The sequence below is a fragment of the Falco cherrug genome, chromosome 1 (genome assembly GCF_023634085.1).
Source record: "Falco cherrug isolate bFalChe1 chromosome 1, bFalChe1.pri, whole genome shotgun sequence".
NCBI classification, from domain to species: Eukaryota; Metazoa; Chordata; class Aves; order Falconiformes; family Falconidae; genus Falco; species Falco cherrug.
In genome coordinates this window covers 97,961,585-97,986,599 of record NC_073697.1, presented here as the reverse complement: position 1 = coordinate 97,986,599, position 25,015 = coordinate 97,961,585, and the positions used below count along the sequence as shown (strand labels likewise).

Genomic DNA, 25,015 nt, shown 5'->3' with positions numbered 1-25,015 from the left:
CAGTGCTGCTGACTGCACTCCTCCTTTAATGAGTAAGGCTGTACTCCCACCCACAGCAGCACTGAAGCACACAAGGCCCATCTGTGTGGTTAGGTGAACATGCCAACTATCAGCTGTACTCCCACACCACCAGCTCCTGTTCTACAATTGCTTTTCATAGCAGCTCATCAGTGACTACTTCCCAAACCTCAGCAGCTACAAAAAAGCATCATATTAGCAATATCGCCTGTCCACACCTCTACTGCATTTTCCCTCACTGAAGTGGTTTGCTAGCTGCGCTAGAACCATGCATTGTCATGCCCCAGCGACTGTGCTTACCCTAAGCAGAGACTATACCTTCGAGAATGAATCTCACCCTTACCACGAGACAGATAATCCTTGCCTTACGGTGGTACATATGAGGTTCTGTATCACCTGAAGAGCAAGAGCAGCAAAACAGCATGCCTCATGAAAAGCTAGAGAGCAGACAATACCAGAAAACACTCCCTCCACAGGAATAACAGCTTCTCGTAGCAGAAAGTTGAAAGTTTTAAGGCATTTCATATGAACAGCTACTTGACGTAACACCACCAATGCTGCCGTGCCAATCTAGCTTTCTATACTGCAAGTACTTGCAGTACTTCTTTTAAAAGAAGTGACATGGATGTCAAATGCTGCAGAGTGACATGAGCATGTCTACAAACACTTAAAAACTTTACTAAGTTTAAATAAAACACTGGCTTCTTGTATTTTATACATATACAAGGTTTTATTGGCTTTCTTGGAATGACCTGTGGGAGTATAAACTGTTTACCTGGCTGGGGACAAAGGAGTCATCTCCAGTTCATGAAAAAAACTATCTTCCCCAAAGCATAATGCTTACTTCCAACAAGCAGCAAGGATCAAGTCATACGACACTTCAAATCAAACCTTCTCAGCTCTTTAGCTACCACAGAACAGCTCAGTTACTGTGACCAGCCTTTCCTCCTGACATACAACAGAAAAGGACCCATGGTAAGGACCAACAGCAAGTCAGCTTTGATGCTCAAAGCTGGAGCCAAGCCTTGAAGCTGACACTAGGGGGAAGCTAGAGGCAAACAGCAATAGCCATTAAAAGTGAGTCAAGGATCTCCTGCAGTACTTGTCTGTCAGCTGACTGCTGCTCCCGTTTTAAGATCTACAATGGTCTCGCCATGATGTGAGAACAGGCACGCAGGGGCCCAGAAGCTCACAAGTAGTCTGGTTAAAGCCTTCCTAAACATCCTCGTCTTCTTGCTCCTTATCCTCAGGAAACCTGCGTTTTTAAGCCACCGCTGCCTGCTTCAGCCTCCCTTCCAGTTCAGCCGCCACTGGCGGTGTCTGGAGGGCCAGACTTCCAGGAGCACCGGCCCTGCAAAGCAAGAGAAAAGTGTTACTGTCCAGCTTGCTCAGTACAGATACGCAGGTGCAAAACAGCTCCTCTGAACTACTTGCTCAGGACAATTTGCATTCATGTGGAAATTTAGAAAGATGGCCTTGCTAGCAGCACAGAGTATGTCAAGAAAATACAGGATGCAAATACAACCCGGTCAGATTTTGAACTACCATCTAGAGAAGATAAAAGATCAATGTTTAGTCTTCAGACTACATACTTCAAAAGGCAGGCTAATTCTTACATTCTTGCTCAATTCACCTTTCTAAAGGGTGGGTCACATCACAACACCCGAGCACAGTTTCACAGCAGGAGGAACCACTTTATCATATCACACAGCACAGAAATCTCTAAGACAGGAAGAGGCAAAAGAAACTTACCAGTTCCCTCTGCAAAACTGCCAGTACTCCGAGTGTGCTTGGAACAGATGGCCTCCAGGGATTAAGACAGAAGTCCAGTCCTCTCTTTACTAAATCCAAGGAAGGCTCCCCTGTGTCGAGCTCTTAAAGTAATTAGCCAATCATCTTCCTCAGATGGAAAACCACAGGGTGATGCCGATACCCTACAACAGGGCTGTACCAAGGGCTCCAGCTTTGCCCTCCATGCGCAAGAGCTTCAAGGTCACCTTTACCTCAAGGCAACACCGCAGCATGGTCTGGTATTCCACCTGTGACTGCAGTCAACCACTACCGTTCCCTCAGAGACATTTCAAGCCTACATCTGGTTGCAGAGACTTCCACAACCAGTTCTACAAAACCAGAGTGCAAGAGGTGTGCTTATCAGATAAGCTGACTCAGGGAACATAAACATGAACTTGACTGCATGCCAGCATTTACAAAATCAAGATGATATTCTGCCAGCATGATCTAAGAGCAGAAAGCAGTATATTGGTAGACTCCCCACAAGCAGCCAGGACTTGCAAGGTATACGAGAGCACAATAACCACAAGGACACTACAGCAGAACTGTTTAGGACAACAGAACTTCGCGATTTCACTGTCCTAATGTGTACCAGCAACAGAACACCACCACCCACCACACAAGGAAATTCAGGACTGTACACTCGACAGATTCCTCACATCACTTGCAAAGGTTCCAGGAACAGGTCAAAAGACTGATTGTAAAACTGGTTTATTCCCATCTTGCGTTGCACTTGACCAAGAGAAACACTTACCTCATCATACAGGCGAGAACATACAATGTTACTGTACTTCCAGAATTCTGCCCAGAAGTCTGAGAAGGATTCCACTGACCACTGGTATAAGTCATTGTAGTTGGCTAGAAGTAATAGATACCCGTTAGCATTATGTAGAGAATTATAGGAATGTAAACAAACTATAATTACAGAGATCCTGGATAAAGAAAATTTGTGGCTAAAACAACTAGTAAGGTCAAACTGATCACATAGAGTAGGTCAGAACAGATCCCTTCTGTACAGGGCAAGTGACTATAGCATCAACAGAAACGGTCTACCTGAACACACGGCAACATTTCACCCGTTACAAGCCATTCACCACCACAGAGACAGAGACCTCTTCCAGTAACTCTGTGCAACATCTACCCACTCCCTCAGTGAAACCAAAGATGAGATACTTCAGAGACTCTGTCCCGCTCACTGGTATTTCCGCTCCCCATCGTATCATCAACCAAATGATTTAATACAGCAGAAGATAAACAAGTCTTCCTGACAAGAACCCTTATGGCTCCAGTCTGGGACCAAAGACCTCCAAGAGCATGGCAACACGGAGATTAGATGCACTTGTCATCTAACTGTAGCATCAACAGCACTGTTACAAAGGAAGCATGCATTATTCCTTAACGAATAAGGGGTCTGACAGACTGCAGCTTACCTTCTCATGCTAAACCAGCATGAATGAAGCTAAAAAGAGATGTTTACTAGCTAGATAGTAAAACCGTGACCCGACATTAAAAACATGGAAGCAAGCAGTTTAAATCTTGCATGACTGTGATACCAATCAAGTAACCCGAGGAATGCATATCAAAACTCCACAATTCAAACCAAATACTGAAATTCAGCGTGTAGAACAGTCTTGGGTATGAATAACTGAAGCTGATTCCTCATCACCAGCTTGAAAGTGACACTCCCAAGTCATGGCCACACTGTCTGAAGCTGTGCCAACAGCCAAATTGAATACAAGTCTGCCATAAGTGACAGTACTAACAGTTTCCTGCTCTGCCAACTGTGCTTCCTATTTAATGCTTCCAGCTAAACCACCTGAAGTCATTTTCTCGAATTCTCTTTGGTTTGTCATTCTGTTATCCAGCTCTGCTTCAGAAATCATCTTTGCATCCTCCTCCTACAAGGAGGACATCTTCCAGCTTTATAAGAGGAAAAAAAAAAACCCATTCCAAGCCATCTCTACACTTACACTCGATCACTACAGCTGTTTCCCCACCCAGTCTGCCCCTTCCACATCTTATTCCACTCAGTCTTTTCCATCGATATCAGATTGCTCCCTAGGTATTACTGCCACAGACACAAAGACCCTTCTCCGTAACTCAGCTTCTGCCTACATATTGCCTCAGCCTCCTACAGCCTTTTTTTATTTTTACACTCCACCCCAGTTACTCTTCACCACTCTATACAACGCACATCAGCTGGCGTGGGGCTAAGACTTTACCAGAGGAAAGTTCAAATTTCCATCTCCTCCTTCAAAGAAGAAAAAAAAAATAATAATAATCAGTTGTACCAGTTGCTCCAAGTAATCTGATAAATGCAAAAAGCTACAAGTCACCACTAACTTGATTTCTTATAACATGAACAGTCCGTTCTGTCTTGTCTACACGGTTTGACCCCAAAATGAGCTTTAGCATGCAAGTCCTTCAGGGCATAGTCCTCTTAGCCAGCAGTCAAACACTGCATCTTGTCACTATGTTTTCAGGGTTGGACAGAGCCATGCTGTTCAAAGGGTTACATTGCCCTCAGCTCTCCTCGGCGAGTCCACATCTTAACGTTACATAAAGAATCCATTCTTCATTGTTGCATAGCACACAGACCAATGAACGCCGCTTCAAATCTAATGGAACTTGACAAAAGTTTCTATATACGCCCAGGAATCCACTTTTGAATGGAGACAGCCACTTCAAAATGGACTGAAAAGAATTCTAGTTGCTACATCCGTAAACATGGGAAGCCCATCTGAAACTGTATTTGGTCTTGATCATACAAGTACCAGTTACATGGCTTTTCTACTCAGGAGTTAGCTAAAAACCTGTAGTAGCTTACTTCCTATGTAGCAGGAGTTCTGACACGATAATGGGAAATCCCCCACCAGTCAGAGTAATGACCTGGCTTGCCGACACAGTAAGTTCCCAAGCGAGGTACGCAATTGTCTTCCAGACAGGAACCGCTAGAAGCACTAGCTACTTTGCTACTACTCCAGAATATGTCTGCTTATGCCACAGACACATTTATACTGCACTGACAAGCTTGTCAGGCCACTTGCCAAAACCACTCCCTCCAGTCCCCATCAGACAAGCCATTACAGGAAAGCTACACAAGTCAACCCCGTCCCCAGACACTCTGGGAAACCAGACGGCATAAACCAAGCTGGTTTATGTGACCCCCACATGCACTGGCATCCACCTGGCTCATGATGTGAATGAACCCACACAGCCAGCACCGCTGGCTCCTGATAACCCCAGAGACACCACCACAGTCACTGGAAAACCATGGCAATCTGGGTTGAAAGCCACCTCTGGAGGTCCAAGCCCCTACTCAAAGGGGTACTACACTCAAAACTGACAGGTTGTTTCCAGCTGCAAGGACTGCACACCTATTCACAGCCATACAGGTATTTCTGAATGAGCATGAAGCAGAGCTTTAAGTTCTAGAGCTTAGGCAGATGCACAGCAAAAGAACCAAAACTTCCACCCCTGAACCAGCTTACACATCACCTTTCCCTTCCCAGCGTGTTTAAATATTACAAAAACATACTCATCACAAAGAAAGACGAGCATGGCCTTAATTCAGATCTCACATATGTATACCATTAAAGCACTATACTAAGGCTCACAGGAGCCTCACAGCCACGGTGGCAGAGATCCCTCCTTCCCACATCCCCTTACACCACCAAGTCACCACAGCATCGCTCCAGGCCCAAGGAAAACCCTGCACGCAGGGCCTGGCCCACACAGGAGCAGCCGGGAGCACAGAGCTGGTACCAGCACGGCCGCCGCCTGGGCTGCCACCCGGCAGCCGCAGCAAAGGCTGTTTGCATGCCCCATCAGCCTGGATCTTCACGCTACACGAGATGCTGCACCGGAGACCTCTACCCCAGGCACAAGCCGAGCATCCCTCTCGCAGCCTGGGACACCTCACCCCCCACCCCCGCCCCAGGTGGGGTGTGCAGGCGCCTTGCCCCCCACCCGGCTATCCGGGACAGGCAGACTGCCCGCAGCCACCGCGGTAAGGCCAGCCCCGGGGAAGCAGAGCCCCGCACGACTTCCCCCCCTCCTCCCCCTTCCCCCAGTCAGAGCACGGCCCCCAGGGCCCCCCCGCCCGGCGCTCACCCAGGCGGAGCCCGCAGCTGCTGGCCACGGCGGCGCGGAACCGGTCCATGTGGGTGTTGCGCTTCGTGTCAGGCTCCCACATCACCTGCGACTCCATGATCTCGGGCTCCCGGGACATGGTGGCTGTCAGGCGAGCAAGCACAGCGAGCTACCGCCAGTACCGCGGGAAACCCACCCCACACCGCCCCGCCCCAGCCCTGACTACGCTCGCCCTCCTCCGGCCGCACGCTTTAAGGGCGGCCGGTCCCTCCCCGGTCGCCGCACCCCGTAACCTTCCGCCGGAGGAGAAAAGAGTGCGGGGCGTTGCGCACCGCCCCGCCCGCCGGGACAGGGCGAGTCACCCCCTCGGTCGTGCGGGGTGAACGGGGGGCAGGCGCCGGCCCCCGTCCGGCTCAGCAGCGGCTGCGGCGAGGCCCCTCACGGCGGCAGCGCCCGGCCTCCCCCCGGCGAGCGGTACCTCCCCTCCGGCGGCAGCGGCCCCCGCGCTCCTCCCGACTGGGGGCCGCCTCGTATCCCCCCGGCCCCCGCCCTGAGGGCAGCCCCCGCCGCGGGGAGCGACGGAAACACCGGACTAACGCGCAGAGCCCCGCCGCCCCTGAGGGCCACCACACGCGGTGCGGGCAGCGGGGTGGGGGGGGGGGGGACACACCATCGCTTCGTTCTTTCCACATCTGCAAAACTGCTGCTGCTTTGGCATTTCCACCCCCCCACCCCCAGGTCTGAAGCAGTCTCCGCTGACAGATGTCTTGGACCCACAATGAGGCAAGAGCTGCCTTTCTCCACAGCCTCACTATCCCAGTTACGCTTTTGTAACGCGCTCTGCCTACAGAGCTCGCACCTCAGATTAAAATCGATTGCTTCTCTTCTTTCAAAATGCGAGGTCTGGCTCTTACTGGCAATTGCAATGTCACAACAGCCGATTTTCACCAAGAAGCGGTGGTAACAAAGTGCTCCATAGCAACGCTCAAGTCACGGTGCATACGTACTGCTTCTGTAAATGTTACTTTCAAGGTCGTGATTTCCCTTCTAATTCAGGGAAGCCTAGAAAAACACAAATTAGATGGTAAATTAGGCATACAGTGTAAATATGAAAGTAAAAGACATGTCGTAGTAGTAGTAGTACACTTCCTATAACTTTCATTCCGATTTTTGTGCTGCTGCAATACTGCCACTTTATTCAATTTGAAGGCCATGGCAACTTGACTTGAACAATCCTGCAGTGACTTGCCTCAAGAAAGACTGTACGTATAGCGTATGTTCAAGTAACTCTCCAGAGCCCAGAGGACTCAGAGAGGCTGGGGATGGAAATAGGCCACATTATTTGCTTTTAAGTGCCTCCCTTGCCTTGGCAGCAGCGCTGGGAGAGGTCAGTGGAGGTGTGAAATCTGTGGCGCGGACAGGCTGCCAAGGCCTGAGGTAAAGCAGGCACACGGGATGCCTGCTCCAGGCCCGGGCCTGGCCCTTCCACCGTTTCATCTGGGCTTGGGAGCCGCAGCCTGTGGCAGAGAAAAACGACCTAGAAACTCCATCTCTCTGCATGCCTATGGAAAACACATTTTTTTGCCCTTTGGGATGTCAAGACATTTATTACAGTAGCAAGACTGCTAACCGATGCGGATATACGTACTGGCTTCGGATACAAGGTATTGCGGCACACATCAGTGTCAGTACAGCCCTCTGCTAGGGATCTCGAGGGCAGCCCCTAGCTCTCCACATCAACTTACCCCCAGTCTGTCCTGCTCTGGGGTGTAAAGGTGAGCTTTGCGTCAGGTTTTCTACAGGTCTCCCAGAATTACACCTGACATGACTTCCAGGTGAAGCTGCCACGGCCGGGCGTTGACGCACTCCCTGTGGCTACTGGAAACAAACCTGAAATCTCCCATTTTTACCTCACTTTCGTGCCCCGCGGCCCGAGGCATTCCCCGCTCCGCCGCTCCCCGCCGCGCCGTGGCTGAGGGGCCACCGCCCAGCCCGCCCCGCCGCCGCCGCCGCCGCCCCTCAGGTGGCCTGGGACCGGGCGGCCCCGCGCGGCGGACGGATCCCGCGCGGCGCACGGCGGCCACGACGCCGGCGCGCCTGATTGGCTGCCACGCGCCTGGCCCCACATCAGCCCAGAGCCTGCTCTCCTCACGGCTGGGCTGACGGCGGGAGAGCTGGCACCGTAAAGAACCAATTGCCGCAGAGCTCTCGCAAAGGCGCTTCCCTGTCCACCAATGAACAGCCGGATCAGAAGGAGGTGTGCCCAATCGGAGCAGAGCTCTCATCCTGCTCGGCGGGAGGGAGGGCCCCTCCGGGAGGCCCCTCAGCGCTGAGGCGAGACCGGCGTGTCACGTCGGTGGTCGCCGTATTACGCGTTTTAAGATAAAAAAGCACCAGCAGCCCAGCAGCCTTCCTCACCCAAAGCAACCTGTGCATCTAGAAAGAAAATGGGCAGCCAAATCACCTGAGAAGGGACCAAAAATCCTCTCGCAGAGCTGAAAAAGGCAGTTTAAAATGGACTGACCCACTTACTGCTCAAGGAGGAAGGGGTGGGCTGGGAATTCGGTGATTACACTTGGGCTTCTAGGAAAGCCTGTCAGAGCTTCTCATTTATTAGCAGCAGTTTTACTATTACGGCCTTCCTTAGAGTGGGTTATGCCTCCATGTCCCTTGCCCTCTGTCTAGTCTTGCCTCAAGGAAAACCGGTTTTCCTTTCTTTCAAAAGTGACTTTGGAAAAGCGGGAAGGAAAAGAAGGAAAATCAAGCAGCTTTTAACGAGAAAGTGGGCATGAATGGGACCTCCGTGACTACTAAAAATAGTTTGGAGACTAGATTAGGATAGCTGGAGGAAATTAGCCTGAATAAGATTAACCGGAATTGACCATTTTCAAACCTTTTTAAGCCGTGCTTTATACCTACTAATAGTAATAATACCTTAAAAATGAAATCATGTTTTCTGCTTTAGATTAAATTAGTTTAGAGGCCCTTCAAAAGAAGATTCTGATCCCATTAACAGTAAAAAGGATGATGATGGCACTACCTTGCTTATGGCCTCATAAGGTAACAAAGCTGGAGTCAGACTGTGAAATTAACATCAGCGATGAAATGCAGGGACCTGTGAGATAAATGTTTTGTAATAATACCTCACGGCAATCTGTGCGGTATGCTGAGACCTGACCATGATCCATTGATCCAACAATGGATGAGGAAATCTAAAGATTTTGGAAAGTTTTAAAAAATTCCTATATTCACAGTGTATATTCACAGCTGGTTAATGAGTCTGCATTAGAACAAGAAACTTCTGGCTTGTTTGACATCCATGATCTCTGCAACCTCTACATGGTGTCAGGATACAAGTAACCAGAATCAAAATCAAAAGCATTTGCAGAAAGAGAGGAAGAAAAAAATCAAAAAGGGAAAAAGAAGAAAAAGCAGCAGTGACACATTGCAAGAAAAGCCTCACAGAGCTAGTAGCAAAACATGAAGAGAGAAGGCCTACAATGACAAGAGGTCATAAAGCCGTCAGCTGTGACAAGTTGAGGCTGTGAGATGAAGTAAAGACAGAAAAATAAGGGTCAGTGAGGTTAAGGACTGGTCCGTAGTAACACCAGGTGTCCTTCAAGGCTATGCCTTTTTTATTTTGCCCTGAAAGGAAAGAAAAAAAAAAAAAAAGGAGAACCCCACGATCTGCTACATTTTGGCATCTCGAGGACCCCTATTTATTCTAAATACTGTTCAGATTGCTGTTAAATACCTGTATCTGAGTAAGACATCTTATGCAGTTTCTAGTGCAGATCAGGAAACACAAGTACCCTCACGCTTCTTCTGTCCAGTTCAGACCCTCATCAGAGGATCTTTCCAGAAACCTCACAGTTGTCCTAATTTTATAAGTTTAATGTGGATGAGATCAGTATTTCATGCCATGATGCAATGTATTCTTTGAGCAGACGTGATTTCATTTATTTATAATGAGAAGGGTGAAATACTGTGTAATTTCATAAGAGCTGCAGATTTGGAGAGATGAACGTACCTGAAATAGGCCCACTGAGACAGGTTAGGAAATCAATTAAATACCAGGGAAGATTCCCAAAATATCCTGACCTCATATGAAGGCCAACCCTGAGCGCAGGCTTCTAAAGGCAGACAATAAAATAGGCCTCTGAGCCTCTGTGAAGAATGGGTGGAAAGAAAAAACAAGCACTTTGCAGAAGCGATTTTGAGGGGAACTCAGGATGGAAACTCACATAGAGAAAGAGGAATGTCCCCGAATTTGCAGAAACAAGACCCACTGAACCAGAAACAGCACAAGGGGACCCAGGGAAGTCCATGCCAACTGGAAGCAGAGAATTGCAACTGGTGCAGAAGACAACACACATGACAGTTAATTATATGACTGTCGTGGTTTTGTACCTCCAGGTTCTTTACATGCAAGAAATGCCCTAGAAGCAGACACTTTACTGCGTGCTGGGAGTCTAGGCACAGCACAACACTGAGGGCAGAAAACCAGAAACCTGATAAGCACCTCAAAAATACCTGTCATCTGTTACCAACCCGTTTTGGAAGAGTATGAGGTAGACTTCAGAATATACACAGGTATTAACGTATCAGCAATTTCAGGACGACCTTGAAAGAGAACAAAAGCACCATTTATAAATATATAAAGAATCTATACGCTGCTGAAATCAAGATCCTAACTACCTTCCTGGATCTGAGCCCAACCCTTTCAGGGCCAAATATAAATAAATAAAATAGTAGGAGGTCTGGGCCATTCTGCTAAATGTGAAAATAAGTGTTTTTGCCAGACTGAAACTGGGAAGAAGGCCATAGCAAAGATGTCTATATTCTAGATGTCTACTCAGCTACTCAGCAACTGGATTTAGGCTGAGCCACGAGGTTTAATCGTCAAAGACACAGCATGTAAAATTGGAAAGAGATACTTCAGGTTCTTCCAGTGACTGGGAGAGCTACAGGCTGCACTCCTGACTCTGCGGGAACTCCCTGGGAAGGGGCTGGTAAAAGCAGAGATCAGCCCTGTTGTTTTCAGAGCAGAGATGCTGGGTAGTGCGCAGACGTGGGCATGGGCCACCTACACCGTCCCGAGCACAACAAGAAGCTCTGGGGAGGGTGTTGGGATCCCCCGTGCTTTGGGGTTCTTGTTGGACAATTTAGCATGCGTTTTACGCCCCAGCTCACGCCGTCAGTGCAGAATCTACACTGCAAACCTATGGCTCTGTGTATTGCCATCGCTGTGTTCCTGCCTTGTCTAACTTGGCTCCTGTCAATTAACAATGAGTCAGAACGTGCTCTGAAGGCAATAAAGCACTTTTCTGTCTCTTGGGGATTCTTACTTCGCTCTGCTAACATCCTGATTGGGTTTCACTCCAGAAGGAGCTGATAACATCCTCTGACTTATACTTCCCAACTGGTCTTTTCTTAGCCTGGTTAGTCAGGGAAAATCAACGTGAAACCTATCAGAAGAGGGAGTCCATTCATTAATTGGGCTGAATTTCATCCTATACATCTGAGTCAGAGTTTCTCAAGAGTAAAAGACACGAGACCCTTCAGAATCCCTTGACCTCATGCTGATAGTGCACTGAACAGAGATGTCATTTTCTGACATTAGCCTACTATATTCCATATGTCATTTGGGGATTGCACTGTATTTGGAGAAAACATTTAACTCTTTTTAGAATGTAAACTTTTGCATACTACATGAGTCTATACTACTAACAAGTGTCCCCAAGGGCAGCCCCGGCTCAGAGCTTATCCCCGGCTGCCGCCACCCCCCTCTCCATGTCCTGGGCACACAGGTGACCCCCAAGGATGTGTGGCGGAGGCGCAGACTCCCCGTCCCCACGAGGCGCCAGCGGCTTTGCTGGGCCGGGCCCTGGGGGGATGCGATGCTGGGCTCCAGGGAGGGGTTCAGCAGCCAGGGCTGTGGCAGTGCCCCAGCACCAGCCCGGCACCTTCCCACTGGCCTCCATCCCGCTGCACCTCGGGCATGCTCCAGCCGCCAGCCAAGGAGCCTGGCCTCCTGCAGGTGGGGAGCTCCAGACACCCCTCTGCGGCACACGGCTCCGGGGGGGCCTCACTCCGCTCGAGACTGACTGGCACAAGGGGCTCAAATGTCAGGGGGTCAGAAACACTGCGTCAGGGAGTAATCAGAGAGCCGGCACAGAAACACAGCCCAGGGGGGTTTCAAGGTCACGGTGGGGGCCGCTAGCGTGGGGTGCTACTGGCATAGATCATAGGAGTGAAAACCTGTAGTATACTTGAACACCCTAAAAGTACCTGTATATATCGTGATCACTGCCTGTAGCCGCCTATGCCTATAGCCAGCTGTAACTATAACTGCCTATACCTATCTAAATTTGTAGAAACTCAGTGACGTGGCAATATAGGAATTCTCCTGTGCAAAAATAAATAATTTATTTGTAAATGACAATATCTGTAGAAATTCAATGACATGGCAACATAGTAATTTTCTTATGCTAAAAGAAATGACTTCTACTGCATGGAATTAGTCCGCAGAGGGCCGAACGTGGCTTTATCAGTTGCTGGGTCCGGTCCCCTGTGGCTGCGAAGCTGCCTGGCTCCTGGTCATCAGCTAAAGGGAAAGGGAAAAAGAACAAGTGAAAATGCTGTTTGCAAAGAGTCCCTGAGTGGAGGCCACTGATAAGAGCCTCGCTGGTGCAGGAAGGGCTGTAACATCAGCTCACGCCCCTGAACAAAGCGCCGTGAGGAGCAGCAGGGCAGGCGCTGCCCTCTCCTCCCAGCAAGCCCCGCTCAGGATGAGCCCAGCGTGCAGCGAGCCCACAGCACGTCAGCCCTCAGCGCTTCATGCCGTAGCGCACCCGACGCGGGAGCGACGCCACGCGCTCTGCTCTGCTCTGCACTGGCTGCCTCACCTCTGGATCCGGCGCCTGCAGCTGCATGGAGCAGCCCGTGTGCTGTGTCCTGAGGCTGCTTTCTCCTTCGCTGCTGGTGCTGTCAAGGATGGAGAGGGATGCTTTCAGAGGAAGCCAGCCCACCCACGTCAGCGCTCTCACTGCTAACTGAGCACAGGTCCTTCACACCAGGGAGACTTTGCGGGGGCTGTGAGGAAGCTTCTCCTGAGCCCTGACCCACTTCTTTTGGAGCAGAACCACCAGATTGTACTCAAAGAGCAGAGAGGAAAGCTCAGGTGAGGGCGCTGCCTTGGACAGGGACCAAGGCGCTCTGCGACACTGTCTCCCAGGGACCCTTTTGCCCGTTCTACTTGGCTATAAAAGTCTACCTTTGCTGTTTGACACGCGGATAAGCACCAGCCGCGTTACATGGAGTGACACCCTTTCAGCTGCAAGCACACATGAGGGCACCCAGGTTTGCAGCGCAAGGGGACAAGGCAGAGGACTGAAATGCATTTGTCACTGCCACCGCTGCTGGGTCGCTGCCGCCTGAAGACGCGAGTGCGCCAGGCTGAGGCTGCGCCCCTGCTCCCAGCAGAGCAAAACTTGTTCCTGCAGCGCCGCCGGCCCCTCACCCTTCGGGGCAGCCCCGGCGCGGCTGCCTGGAACGGAAGGCAGAGGTGTTACCTTGGCTGGCTCGGAGAATATCTCGATGGGCCGGACGTGAAGGGTTCCGAGCGGGAGCACTTGGCAGGCCTCTGAGGGGACGGTGACGCACCTGCACGTTCACAGGCCCCTCTCTTCCTCGCTCTGCCCCTCTTGCCGGCCGCCTTCTTCCTGGCCTTCCCTCGTGAGGTGGGAGCGGGCAGCTGTGCATTCCTGCCGGTTGCCGTTTTCCTTGGTCTCCTCGGCAGCTGGGCCTCTTCTGCAGGAGGTCCAGGCTCCTTCTTCATGCAGCGACCTGTGCGCCAAGGAGAAACATCTCCTCAGATGACACAAACACAGCGCTTCACAGAAACAGTCAATGCAGCCGGAGAGATTCAAGACCATTCAGGTAACAAAAGTAGAGCCAACTGCCATTCCAGCAGCATACAGCTTTGCAACCAAGATCTTTGAGGATACTGAGTTCTAAGGATTTCATCTTTCTTGCATAAAATGGTGGAGGATCGAAGATTTGTAAATTTTGGAGACCAAACAGGGTAACAACATCTACTGAGTTTGGAACATGCCCAGTGTTCCTGCAACGTAAAGGAAAACCGTGCGTGTGTCAGTCTGTGTTTTGCCCATACCTTGGCACTTGCTTCGTGTCCAGGGTGGCTCTGCTGATTCTTGTCTCTGCCTCTTGGCTTTAGGAGGCATGGAGTCCTCAGCTGCTGGGCGCAGCACACAGACGAGCTAAAGCAAAACAGATGTCTGTCTGTTTCCATGACAGTTTATTCAGACTTATCCCCATAAAAGCACTGCAGAGCATCCCCCCTCAGCAAGGTGAAGGTTAGTAGGGAACTGTTTGTTCGGAAGAGGTAGGTATCGTTTGCTGACACGTGCATTTGCTCTTACCCAGAGCTTAGGAAGAATGACTGGCTATCACAGGACCTGAGCAAAACTGGACCTGGCAGCATGAGCCGGTCCTGCTGAACAGAACCACCCCGTAGCTGGGGCCTTGCCGCCAGCCAGCCAACAACCCTACCTGCTCCTGTTCATGCTTGTGCCTCTCACACCTACACATGACCCTGGAAAGCCAGTGCCAAGCATGGGGAAAGCAGCCCTAGAGTCCTGTCAGGGTAGCTCTGATCAGGTTCCTGATATTGGCCTGCTATGAGTGGCATCTTAAAAACCAAATGCAAAGACAAAAATCAGTTTAACAGTGATTTCCAAGTCATGCTGCCCACAGAAGTGCCCCTCTTGGCTATCCTTGTTATAACGTCATGTTTTCCTGCCGGTTAATTGCATCGAGGAATAACAAAAGGAGACGACAGAAACCCACAAAACAAAAATAGGAACTAGAAAGGAAAGCATCTGTTATCTTTGTGAGATAAAGTCGTCTTCCACCAGCCAGCTGCCATAGGAGGTGGATGGGACTTGTCCTTCCTGTCAGCACGACCATTTAACACGTGGTAAGCTATGAAATTTTGTCAGATCTCATTTCTATTCATACTGACTTTACTATCACCTAGGACAGGAAAGGCCCAGAAGAACCAACCAGCAAAACACAACGTCACTAGTTAGGACCGTAAGAATGCAAAAGAGCCGTGAAAGAGAAAATGAGCGAGCGTAGCGTTTTCCTAGCTTCTCTGTCCTAGCAGCGAAGCCCAGAGGACTGCCTCTTCCGCGGGCACCCCCCTCCCCGACTCTGCTCTTTAGGTGTACGGAAGCATTAAAGCAGCACCAAGCGGTCTAGTTGGTACCTGTCCAGTGTTCTTGAACAGCAGTAACAGCTTCAGCAGCACCAAGACCTGGTGTTCTCTCCATAGCAGAAATACCAGGCAGCAATATCGAGAAGCGTCTGAAGCCCCTGCTGAGTGCTGTGCGGCACTCAGCACTTCATAAACCCACCGCTCCTCGCTTAGCCTGAGCTCCCGATAGATTCACGTCCTTAACCTTTCTCTCTCTCTCTCTCTTCACATCTACCCTGCGAGACATTCCTCAATCTCCTAGATGGACAGCCTGCATTGCCTCCTTCCCCTCTTACCTACACAGGTTACACGCCTCTGCTCCTCTCCCACCTGAGCTGTGAGCCACACATGCTGGTTTTAACATCACTCGGATGTGCAAGGCAAACATTTCTGTTGCGCAACTCCAGGGCCTTTAGTTTAGTTTGCGTTACTAGAGCTTTCAAAATCATTATTTGTCAGTAGGTAATACAAGAAAATACTAAACCTCGTGATCCATCCGCTCGTAGATAGGGTACCGCAAGCCACAACTTTGACACGGCAGGGTGACGGGCTCATCATCTGCAAAGCAAAGCAGAGTTACATCCCCTACCAGAGAGAAGTCTGGCGCAGTTGGATCCCTACGCAACAGGCTGCTGTTCTGTGTCACAGGACGGCAACCTGAGCACACGTTAAGGCAACAGTTACTCTAGTCACACTTGCTGAATTCATTCCACATCAGCAAATCCACGCCATCCAGCGTGAGAGTAGTGTTTTGGGGTCCAAGATAGAGCCAGCGGGCTGCTAAAAAAGCCCACGACTGCCTCCAATAAATCCTTTAGCACCATTTCTCCTTCCACAACCAGCTGACGCTTCATGTCTGCCCCGCTGATAATAGTCTCAGCGATGTCCGGGACGTCACTGCAGAGATGCGCAGTGCTACAGACGTGACCCCACATCCAGATCTTACCTACCCTGCTGCTTAACCGAGGAGGAGCGCAGCTGCCGCACAACCCCAGGCAGAATGTGCCGCGAGCAAACAACTCCCGCTTTCATTGCGAAGCTCGATACTTTGAGACAAAAGAACCGGCAGTGGCCTGGGCTCTCGCCCCAGGGACCTCAGCAGTCCTCTGTGTAGCTGGCTTATACCTTTGCAGTTCTGTTCCACGGGAAAATCAGCCCACTCCCAGTGGCTCTGGAGCTGTCATTACCCAGTGTTTTCCCAGAAAGAGTTACAAACCCTTACGCTTGGATCGGCTGCCAAATGTCCCATATGAAGCTGGTTATTACTCATCTCTGCACCTCACCTCGCTTCTGATTTCTTTGTGCTGCTGAAACATTGCTTCTGCTAATGTCCTTAAGGGGTGTCCCCTACACAGCTGCTATAAATCTGCTTTTCTAGCCCCTTGGGCATTCCCCACAGTGGCCCAGCACAGTTACCTGTTCCTGATTCTCTTCCACTGTGCCGGAGGTCTTGCAAATGTGCATCCTCATCCTCAAAGTCAGACGGTGCACTTCCTCGGGTTTGTACCCCCACTAGCCCGCAGACCCGAGGATGTTCTTTCAGGTCTCGCACCAGTATGTAGCGGTGGCAGTTTTCGCATTCCTCCGTCCGTGTGCTGCAGTAAAGTTCATGGTCAACCATGGCTCTCAAAGGCAGCTGTATTTCGCAGTAAGGGCAGAGGACAAGTCGCAGAAGGCACACAAACGCCTGGAAAATAGAACGAGGGATTATTCTTCACATATGGAAGAGCGAGGCAAAGGTGGAGGGAGGTTCCCCGTTTGCTGAAGAGCTGAGCGGTCCATTCTTTCTTTAGCCAGATCTAAAGCTACGCTGAAGGATAGCCTGGAGTAAGATAGCACGTGAGAAATGTGAAGACCAGCAGGCTGTGTAACCTGTGTAGTCATAAACACGCCAGCTGAAGCACTCCGAAGACTCAGGACATTCCTTTAAAACCTGTCATACTTGGACAGCAGATTCCTTCCCACTGTGCTTCTTGAAGATAGCTTTCAGGGCCAGTCTCAAAACCCAGTCCTGATCCCATTGCACTGGGCACTGCTAAGAAAACTTCTCCGTGTGTGTTCTGCGAGGGAACAGATTTACAGCTCACTTACTACTCGGCAAGAATTGCTTGCCTATGTCCTTCACCCGCGACTGAATGACAGGTAAGTTGCCCTTCCAGAGGGGTTACAGAGAGATGAAAGCCCTGTTAGAATAGCAGATGCTGCAAGAATACGTCATCATTTGCTTTACAGGCAAAACTAGAACCACTACGCACAAACGTGCAGGATGAAGTGCTTCCAGGGGTTTGACCTGGTCATATCTTCACCGTTTGAAAATCCTTTGTTTGTCAGCAATAAGCAGACTTAGGTGGCACTTGCAGAGCTGTCTGCAAGGGGGGGCCATAGGAAGGGAAGGGGCTGACATTGATTACAGGATTGCCTGTGACGGCAGCCAACTGGAGTCAGAAATTGAAAAAACCCCTGTTGATTTTACAAACTCTTTTCAAAGTCTGTTGGACATCATGACTTATTAAAATGCACATGACCACTGCAGCAGTCAGAAATGCGTCATGTGAAAGGACCGGAAGAAGTGGAGTTCATCATATTCGGTGTTTCTGAAACAGCGCACCATTTTTCATCCTCATCACTAACAAGGACAAAATCACCAATTATCGCAGATAACCCTTGGATATGAAGACTTGAGCAGGCTCCACTGCTTGAAGGCAGTTTCCAACCACCTTCTCTCAGAGGGTGTGAATTTAGGGCTCGATAAAAAGGGTGCCTCAATCACAATTTGCAGTCCGGCTCCTGGCTGACAGAAAGGCTCTGGAATCGGTGCTTGGAAATGCCATCGAGTAGCTTCAAAACATCTCCTAACATCAATAGATGTTCACCAACCTTGTGGTCCTCCAAGTGTTGTTTTTCCATCTTCATCCCACACTCGCAGGTAACCTACAATAAACAGACCTCATGAGATTAATTGCCACAGAGGACAGCAGTTTTAGAGGAGGAATGCGTTTCTCACCTCCACGTGCTCAGATGCAAAATGGTTCTTCATTTCCGAAATTGGGATGTAAACCTCGCAGTACTGGCACGCTGCAAGAAATCTGCTGCAGTGGACTTCATGAATCGTGAAATTAGAGGCAGGAATATCCTTGTTGCTGTGAGAAACATCACAGAGGTTACTTTGCAGAAAATAACACTGACCACAGTTGCAAGCAGTTTTTCCACAGCACAAAAATCCTAAGAAAGCTTTTGATGAATTCATGGTTTAGAGAACCGAGTAACTAAAGAGCAAGGCAAGCCCAGCCAGGCCTCCACGTTCCTTCATAGGTGGGATATTAACGCCTATAGCATGCAAAGGTCACAATGTTCACACTACATGGAGATAAAATCAAGGGGGGTGGGTTTCATCATGAGAAAGGCAAATTTTGCAGCATAAACAAGTTATCACCAGGTTCAAGGTGATGAACTAATTAGTAAACTCATCCGTGAAGATCACAGTTTCTTCCTGAAACTAACCGGGCTATGAGAGGTCGAACAGTGCTCTGCTCGGAAAAACTACAGAACAGACCCTCTTGGGCCAGATTTGCTCAGTGAATGATAGCAGTAGCCATCTTACTCTGGAGCCAACACTCCCCCGCTCACCCCCTTCCCAAAAAAAGACTCATTTTCGTATCTGGAGGACAAGACACTTGTAACAACTCCATGGAGTCTGGAAATTGACTATCACTGTTGAAGTTTAGAAAGGAACTCCTGAGGGAAGACATTAGCCTTCTCAAACAGTTACAGTAATAGAAGACTTTGGAATAATTTTCCTCAGCACAGCATAAAGAAAACCCACTATGTAACTGAACTCCTACATAGATCAGTTTTAGTCCCTTTCCTTTACTGAACTTAAAGTTGGCCAGCTTCTTTCCTTCACCACCAAAACAGAGTCACAACAGAAATTCTCATCTTCAGCATGGTCTAGCTTTGCATGATGCAGGAAGGTGGAGCCTATGTTGCTGGTGATATTGATGAGGCAGATCAATAAGCCTAAGAGACTGAAAAAAATCAACTTACTTCCTCACTAATTAGATCAAAAACATTTAACACTGGTTTGACCTTTCATCAGAAAGGTTCCCGATGCATTTTATTATTCCACCTGATTTTTTTTCAACTCAGGGAAGTAGGACAATCCCTTGCCGAACAAGAATTAAAAATACATAAAAATGTACTTGTAGACTTGTATGAAAAGCTCTCCTATCTTTATAAGGAAAATAGATTGAAGTGTTCTTTAAAATGCCTTAATAAGCCACACTTGCCGTTGTATAGTACATAAGAATGTCATTGCTGGTCATGTTGCCATGAAGAATGTGTTCCTTCAGATGCTGTATTAGCGTACCCTGAAAAAGAACAGAGAAAGAAAAAAATCAAGTTCACACAAGTGAAAAGCAAAACTCTTGACAGCACATTCAGGCTTCAGAAAAAACCTAATGTTGGCAATACTTTGCCGGATGCACTCCAGGATTAACGGCAAGTATTTCCTTTAACCACAACTGAACTAAATCCCAGGGCCTATCTACAACAGCAGCAGCAATTACATTCTCCGTTTTCTCACACAACTTTTCAGCGTCTCTCATTAGACCTCAGCAATTCCCACCGCACATCACTTTTACTCCATGGAATTAATAACTTCCTTCACTTCCAACTCTGCTCAGCCATCACAGTTGCAGAGTACTCCACACAGGCTGGAATTTTAACAGCATGCTTTTACCAGTCATGTTTTCCACGAAAGTAAGCCCTTTGACTTTTCAGTTTCATTTTCAGAATATCAAGGCAACTGGGAGGGATGAAGGACCTAGAACTGCTATAAACTGCAGCAGCTGCTACGCATTAACACTACGTACCCAAGCCATCTTACCTGTTAACATCTAGGAGACAAAAGACCTAACTATATACATCTCTCATGTATGTGTGTGACTAGCAATGTGAAAAAATCTCACTGCTCAAAGCATCAATAGTAATAACGTAGTTAAACATATTGCTCCCGTTTCTCTTTGTTCAAAATGCTGCTAAAGTACCTTCCTGATCATCATTAAAGCGTACCTTGTTAGGATAAATAAATTTACAAACTACTTCATTAAGTCACTTCACTGCACTGACAAATTCATGTAGTTGATTTTAAAATAAAGATGCTTTTTGCATTTATGCAAGGAGTTATAGTGGAACTATTAAGAGCCTCATAAGCACGGAACAAGATTTATGTCGGAAGAAAAAGGTTACAGATGAACATTCGAAATGAAAAAGAGAGTCATGAAACTGGCACACGCTTCAGGAGAAAAGGCAGAAAACATTAAATAAAAATAAAGGAGTAAATCTTATTTTCTCTTTGCAGCTCAAAGGAGCCAGGTCTGAATTCACCTGCTACTGGTTTGAACACACCAAGCTGTCACAATGCTGCCGCCTAGCGGCAGCTGTGTCTATCTTCATTTTAAACCGAAAAAAAATACAAATCAGGATTTAGAAACACTGTTTCTAACTTTAAGGTTGCCAAAAACATTGCAGGTGTTAACATAATTGTTCCATTTATAAAGGTAAGCATCTTTGCCCTGCAGGTGAATCTGAAAGAGCCACACAAGATCGTGAAATTAAAGACACATTAAATTATAAGTATTTGTTTTCTTTTTCCTTCATTTAGTTGGTGCTGGTTTACACTTTTGGAACCAAAACTGTTCTGTTAACAATGACTAGGCAGAGGCTATGAACTGTTTCCCTGCAAAATCTGGTAAGTCACAGTCCAGAAACAGAGGTATTGTGGTAGAAGGTATAGCTGCTCTAAAAAGCTTACAGCCCATGATGCTCTCTCAAGTTTATTTATAGGACTTGTATGACCCTCAAAATAAATCCTCAGCATTGACTATGACACAGATCTGGCAGCTGACAGAAAACTTACTGGTCTGCTTGTCTTCATTGGGCTTAACATACAGCTGATAAATGCGCCGAGCATCTGAGTGTCAAAAAAACAGTGGGCAGGGCTGCTGCTGAACCACATCATCAGCACATAAGGGACCAGTGCTAAGCCGTCACGTAGAGAAAGAGCAGCTACTCATGGTCCTGGTCTCACACCAGCAGCATTCTCTATACAGCGTTCAGAAAGAGCCTGAGTGAGAAAATCCCCACGCGATTTGCCAGCAGTTACACAAGCAGCCTGCGGCAGCACAGCTATTTAAGCCCAGGTCTTGCGAGTCCTCAACACAGACAGAAACAAACTGATCGGAGTTTTATCAAAAAATTCTCCCGTTAAGTAGTTGAGAATATGGAATAAAACTGAAAAGGGGCCTGTATCAACAAGGTAAGAATCGCCACCAATGCTTTTGGGACTTAACAACAACAACTACTCACTGATGTTTTTCAATTATTAGAAAGAACCCTCCAAACGTCTTCCCACAGCATGCCCAATTGTTCAAGGCAATACAGCTTTATTTCCAAGACCAGAAACAAGCTTACTCCCTCTGAGGAACGACTTTTTAAATCATCTCCCACGACCTGGCTTCATTTTCTTTATTTACATATGTTATTTCACTGTGTATCAAGAAAACAGAATATGTGCGGAGAAAACAGAAACATACTGCAGGATTAGACACACAGAGTTGTGAATTTGAAGTAAGCTGCCTATTGGCATCTGTAAGATCAGTACAGCAACAAAACAGTATCGAAACACACTGCAATAATAGAAATGTCTTCACTGAAATGTCACCTCTTTTTGCATTTTTAACTGTCAAACCCAAACCTTGCTTAATCTGAGGCTGGAAAATGAGACAAGAGACTGTGGGCTAATTCTGCTTTTGTTGAAATCAGTGAGAATCCTCCTATTCCAGTGGAAACGAGATTCAGCCCAGAACATAGGAAGCCAAGCAAGCGTGCAGAAGACACCTCAGAATTTCTTTGCATGGATTTTTACCTACAGGCCTTATCCAGACTGACACATAAAGCACACAAACCATGGGAGCCTCTGATGCAACAGTGTGCTTTTAGGCCAGAGGTGTTAGCACCAGAACTCAAGGGGAAATGAGAAAAAAAAAAAAAAAAAAATCACCCTGCGATACAGGAACTAGAGAGCTGCTCAGTGGGAACAGAGAATCCTCATAAATAACATATCCCACTCCGCAAACCATCCCATTCTCTCCTCCCCAGCAAGAATGAGTAGTCTTCACCTGAAGTCTAAGGTAGCTCTGTATGAACCGAGAAGACTATTCGGATGGAGAGCAGAGGCAACAATTCAAGGGCAACCTAAGCAGCCATACAGGTAACATGGAAAGGAAAGAACTGTGCCACACAGAAGTCCTGTTCTCTGAGCTACGTCAGTGTTTTTCATCTCTACTGTTCATCACTGATCACTGAACAAAACACCCGTCTTGTTTTTGCTAATCCATCTCTGCAAGTACTTAACCAGTCTAAAGCCAGCACAGCTTCAAAACAGCTGTCAAGCTTCAAAATATACCTCCTCCTTTCTTCTTCGCAAACACAGGACTTGTGTCCCAAAGGGACCATTTTATGTCACATGCTCCCTGGTATGATCTCCTATTGATAATGTACAAAGTCAGGTGTTTACAGGCAGCATGGGATTTGTCTGTGGGCAAATCCTCCAGTCCTTGCCATCAAAGGGAGGCTAGAACATACACACTGCGGCTGTAACATCAAGGTGATCCTGCCTTCCGGCTACCTAGACAACGCTACAGCCAGTCTCGCAAGATGCTCCTCCTGACTGTGAGCTAACAGCAGAAACTATGAACTCTGGCTAACAGTTGTACCAAATTGTATAAATTAAACTGCACAAATGTGCTAGACAACACATTCTGCCTGCCTTAAGGGGAAAAAGCCCTGCTTTTTATTAAGGACTATACTAATGGCAGAGTTAAAGTTCCAACTGCATGCCTGACGGCTGGAAAAATTTCCTGAACTTTAGTAAGTTGCCCAGAACAACTTTTAGAACATGACTAGAGTAGATGGAAAGCATGTGAGCACAGGTCATTTTGTCAGTAATGTTGTACATACCTCTAGCCACAACAAGACAAAGCCTAAAGCAAAGCCTCCATACAAAGCAAAACCTACACCCAAAGAGACAGCCAGCCTTCTGGCTTCCTTCCTTATAAAAAGGAGTGGTGAAGATGACATGCTCTGAACTGATAAACATAGGGAGTAAAGTTTACAGCCAAAAAAATTCTAGATAATAAAACCTGCAAGCTCTCTATGGGCCTCAACTTGACAGTGTCCAAAAATCAGTTCCAAGCACCCAATTCAAGTTATCTGGCCTTTCTTCAACTACCAGTTGGGCCAGTTCTACTAATGCTTTTCTGACTGATGCTTAACTCCCAGGAAACAGCTGAAATCTGAAAGGTCTCCACACCAATCTCTACACCAAACTATTTTACATCCTTATTAATCCATACTTGCTTTCAGTCACTTACAAATAGAAAAGTTTCATTGCAAGTTGTTGAAAAAGTGGCAGCAATCAATTCCTCCTTGGAGTATACACCGTGGTATGATACCGTTAAAGGAAAAATATAACCCCGGTAGTTAGATATAGATAGCGCAGCTCCAGGAGGGAAGACATACCCCTGCTGAATGAACCATGCATTTTGGTGCCCCTGTTGTGCCTGACGAATACATGATAAAGAGAGGATGACTGAAAGGCAGCTGTTCAAACTCCAGCTGAGGGGCCTGGTCTCCTTTCCCGGTAGCAAGGAAGTCTTCTAAAAAGACACTGCATAAGAGGGGGGGAAAGAAACATTTCAAAAAAATATTTGAAAACATTACCCCAGCCCATATATAGGACTTCCTCTGTATCTAACAGCTCTTTTATGATAAGCTGTATCTTCACACTATGTACAGTACTTGTATTCCCAGTCTTTCTACTCTTCAAATTGCTGATTATTTTATTTCCTTTCTTGGTTTTAAAGTAAAACATTAGTATAGTAATTGAGATGTGACTCCAAAAGTATCTAACCTCCATAACCCAGGGCAGTTAAAAAGCAAAACAAATTATCCCTAAAAGTGTCACTTACATTATTAATTAGTCATTTCTGGAAGCCACGTTCTTCTCCCTTCTATATCCTATTGAATTTTGCCTTAATTTAAGAATCATTAATACCAACAGTGATTTTGTAGAAGCAAAACGTCTGCAGCAACATACTACTCCTGTTTTCAGTATGAAGCTGGACCCACATTACAAACACTGGCTAAATGCTAGCTTTTGAAACTGCCTGACCTCTTGAACTTGCGATAGGTATCAGCATCCATCTCATCCCCCCTTAGGACAGTCACAGCTCACAAGCTCCCATTACCTGTTTGGAATCTTAGAAATATCTATGGCTTCCCTTGAGGAGACATACGGAATCACCACCACTTTTTTTACATCTGGAAGCCCTGGAAGAAGGAAGAAAAAAAAATTATTTCCTACATTCAGTTACATAAAACAAAGGCCTTTTCTGCCCGATTGGACCGTTCAGTGTAACGCACTAAGCAACAGAAACAATTCTGATGCGCCAAGTACTGAAACCCCAAAAGACTGAATTGTTACCTAAGAGATAGTTTCCTCAATATTGCCAGCCCTTTAAAAATACATGTGTAAACCTGCAAGCTTTAGTGATGTAATACCTCTTCATTTGCCTTCAGCAGCACTTCACTTGGGCTTAAAAAAAAACCACCCAGCATCATCAGTCCCCGTTCCCCCACTTACACTGCTGATTTATGGTGATATGTTTAAGCTAGCAAAAGAGTGATAGAATTACACAAAAGACTGGTTAGTTTTTATTCACATCAGTTCTGAAATCCTAAGTGGCCACAGAGATACCGTAAAGTAGGAAGGAC

At 47.5% G+C, this 25,015-nt stretch overlaps 3 protein-coding genes across 8 annotated transcripts in view; all 3 read right to left on the bottom strand.

Annotated features, from left to right (window-relative positions):
* LOC102055045 (acetoacetyl-CoA synthetase) overlaps positions 1–7,874 on the bottom strand; it is a 45,515-nt gene extending 37,641 nt beyond the window's left edge. The window contains exons 1-4 of one of the 4 annotated variants that reach the window (XM_055723342.1): positions 7,647–7,874; positions 6,761–6,963; positions 5,923–6,045; positions 2,564–2,667 (exon numbers count right to left, since the gene is read on the bottom strand). In XM_055723342.1, coding sequence (XP_055579317.1) covers positions 2,564–2,667; positions 5,923–6,040 — 222 coding nt within the window. In that variant the 5' untranslated portion in view covers positions 6,041–6,045; positions 6,761–6,963; positions 7,647–7,874. Of the gene's footprint in view, positions 1–1,211; positions 2,543–2,563; positions 2,668–5,922; positions 6,143–6,760; positions 6,964–7,646 lie in introns of those variants that run through there. The other 3 variants (XM_055723345.1, XM_055723356.1, XM_055723350.1) reach the window with 3 other exon arrangements.
* Positions 7,875–12,309: 4,435 nt separating this feature from the next.
* Positions 12,310–18,050, bottom strand: LOC129734773 (uncharacterized). The gene is made up of 6 exons (XM_055699848.1): positions 16,598–18,050; positions 15,666–15,739; positions 14,078–14,183; positions 13,476–13,749; positions 12,810–12,888; positions 12,310–12,508 (listed from the first exon to the last, which is right to left on the bottom strand). The coding sequence occupies exons 1-6, from the start codon at positions 16,800–16,802 to the stop codon at positions 12,452–12,454; spliced, it is 795 nt and encodes a 264-aa protein (XP_055555823.1). The 5' UTR covers positions 16,803–18,050; the 3' UTR covers positions 12,310–12,451.
* Positions 18,051–18,082: 32 nt separating this feature from the next.
* The window catches only part of LOC129734771 (acetoacetyl-CoA synthetase-like), a 30,942-nt gene continuing 24,009 nt past the window's right edge, over positions 18,083–25,015 (bottom strand). For 2 of the 3 annotated variants that reach the window (XM_055699829.1, XM_055699835.1), the window contains 5 exons: positions 24,490–24,571; positions 23,762–23,909; positions 19,468–19,548; positions 18,186–18,321; positions 18,083–18,112 (listed from right to left, as the gene is read on the bottom strand). In XM_055699829.1, the coding sequence (XP_055555804.1) occupies positions 18,298–18,321; positions 19,468–19,548; positions 23,762–23,909; positions 24,490–24,571 (335 nt within the window). In that variant the 3' untranslated portion in view covers positions 18,083–18,112; positions 18,186–18,297. The remainder of the gene's footprint in view (positions 18,113–18,185; positions 18,322–19,467; positions 19,549–23,761; positions 23,910–24,489; positions 24,572–25,015) is intronic. The other variant, XM_055699820.1, reaches the window with a different exon arrangement.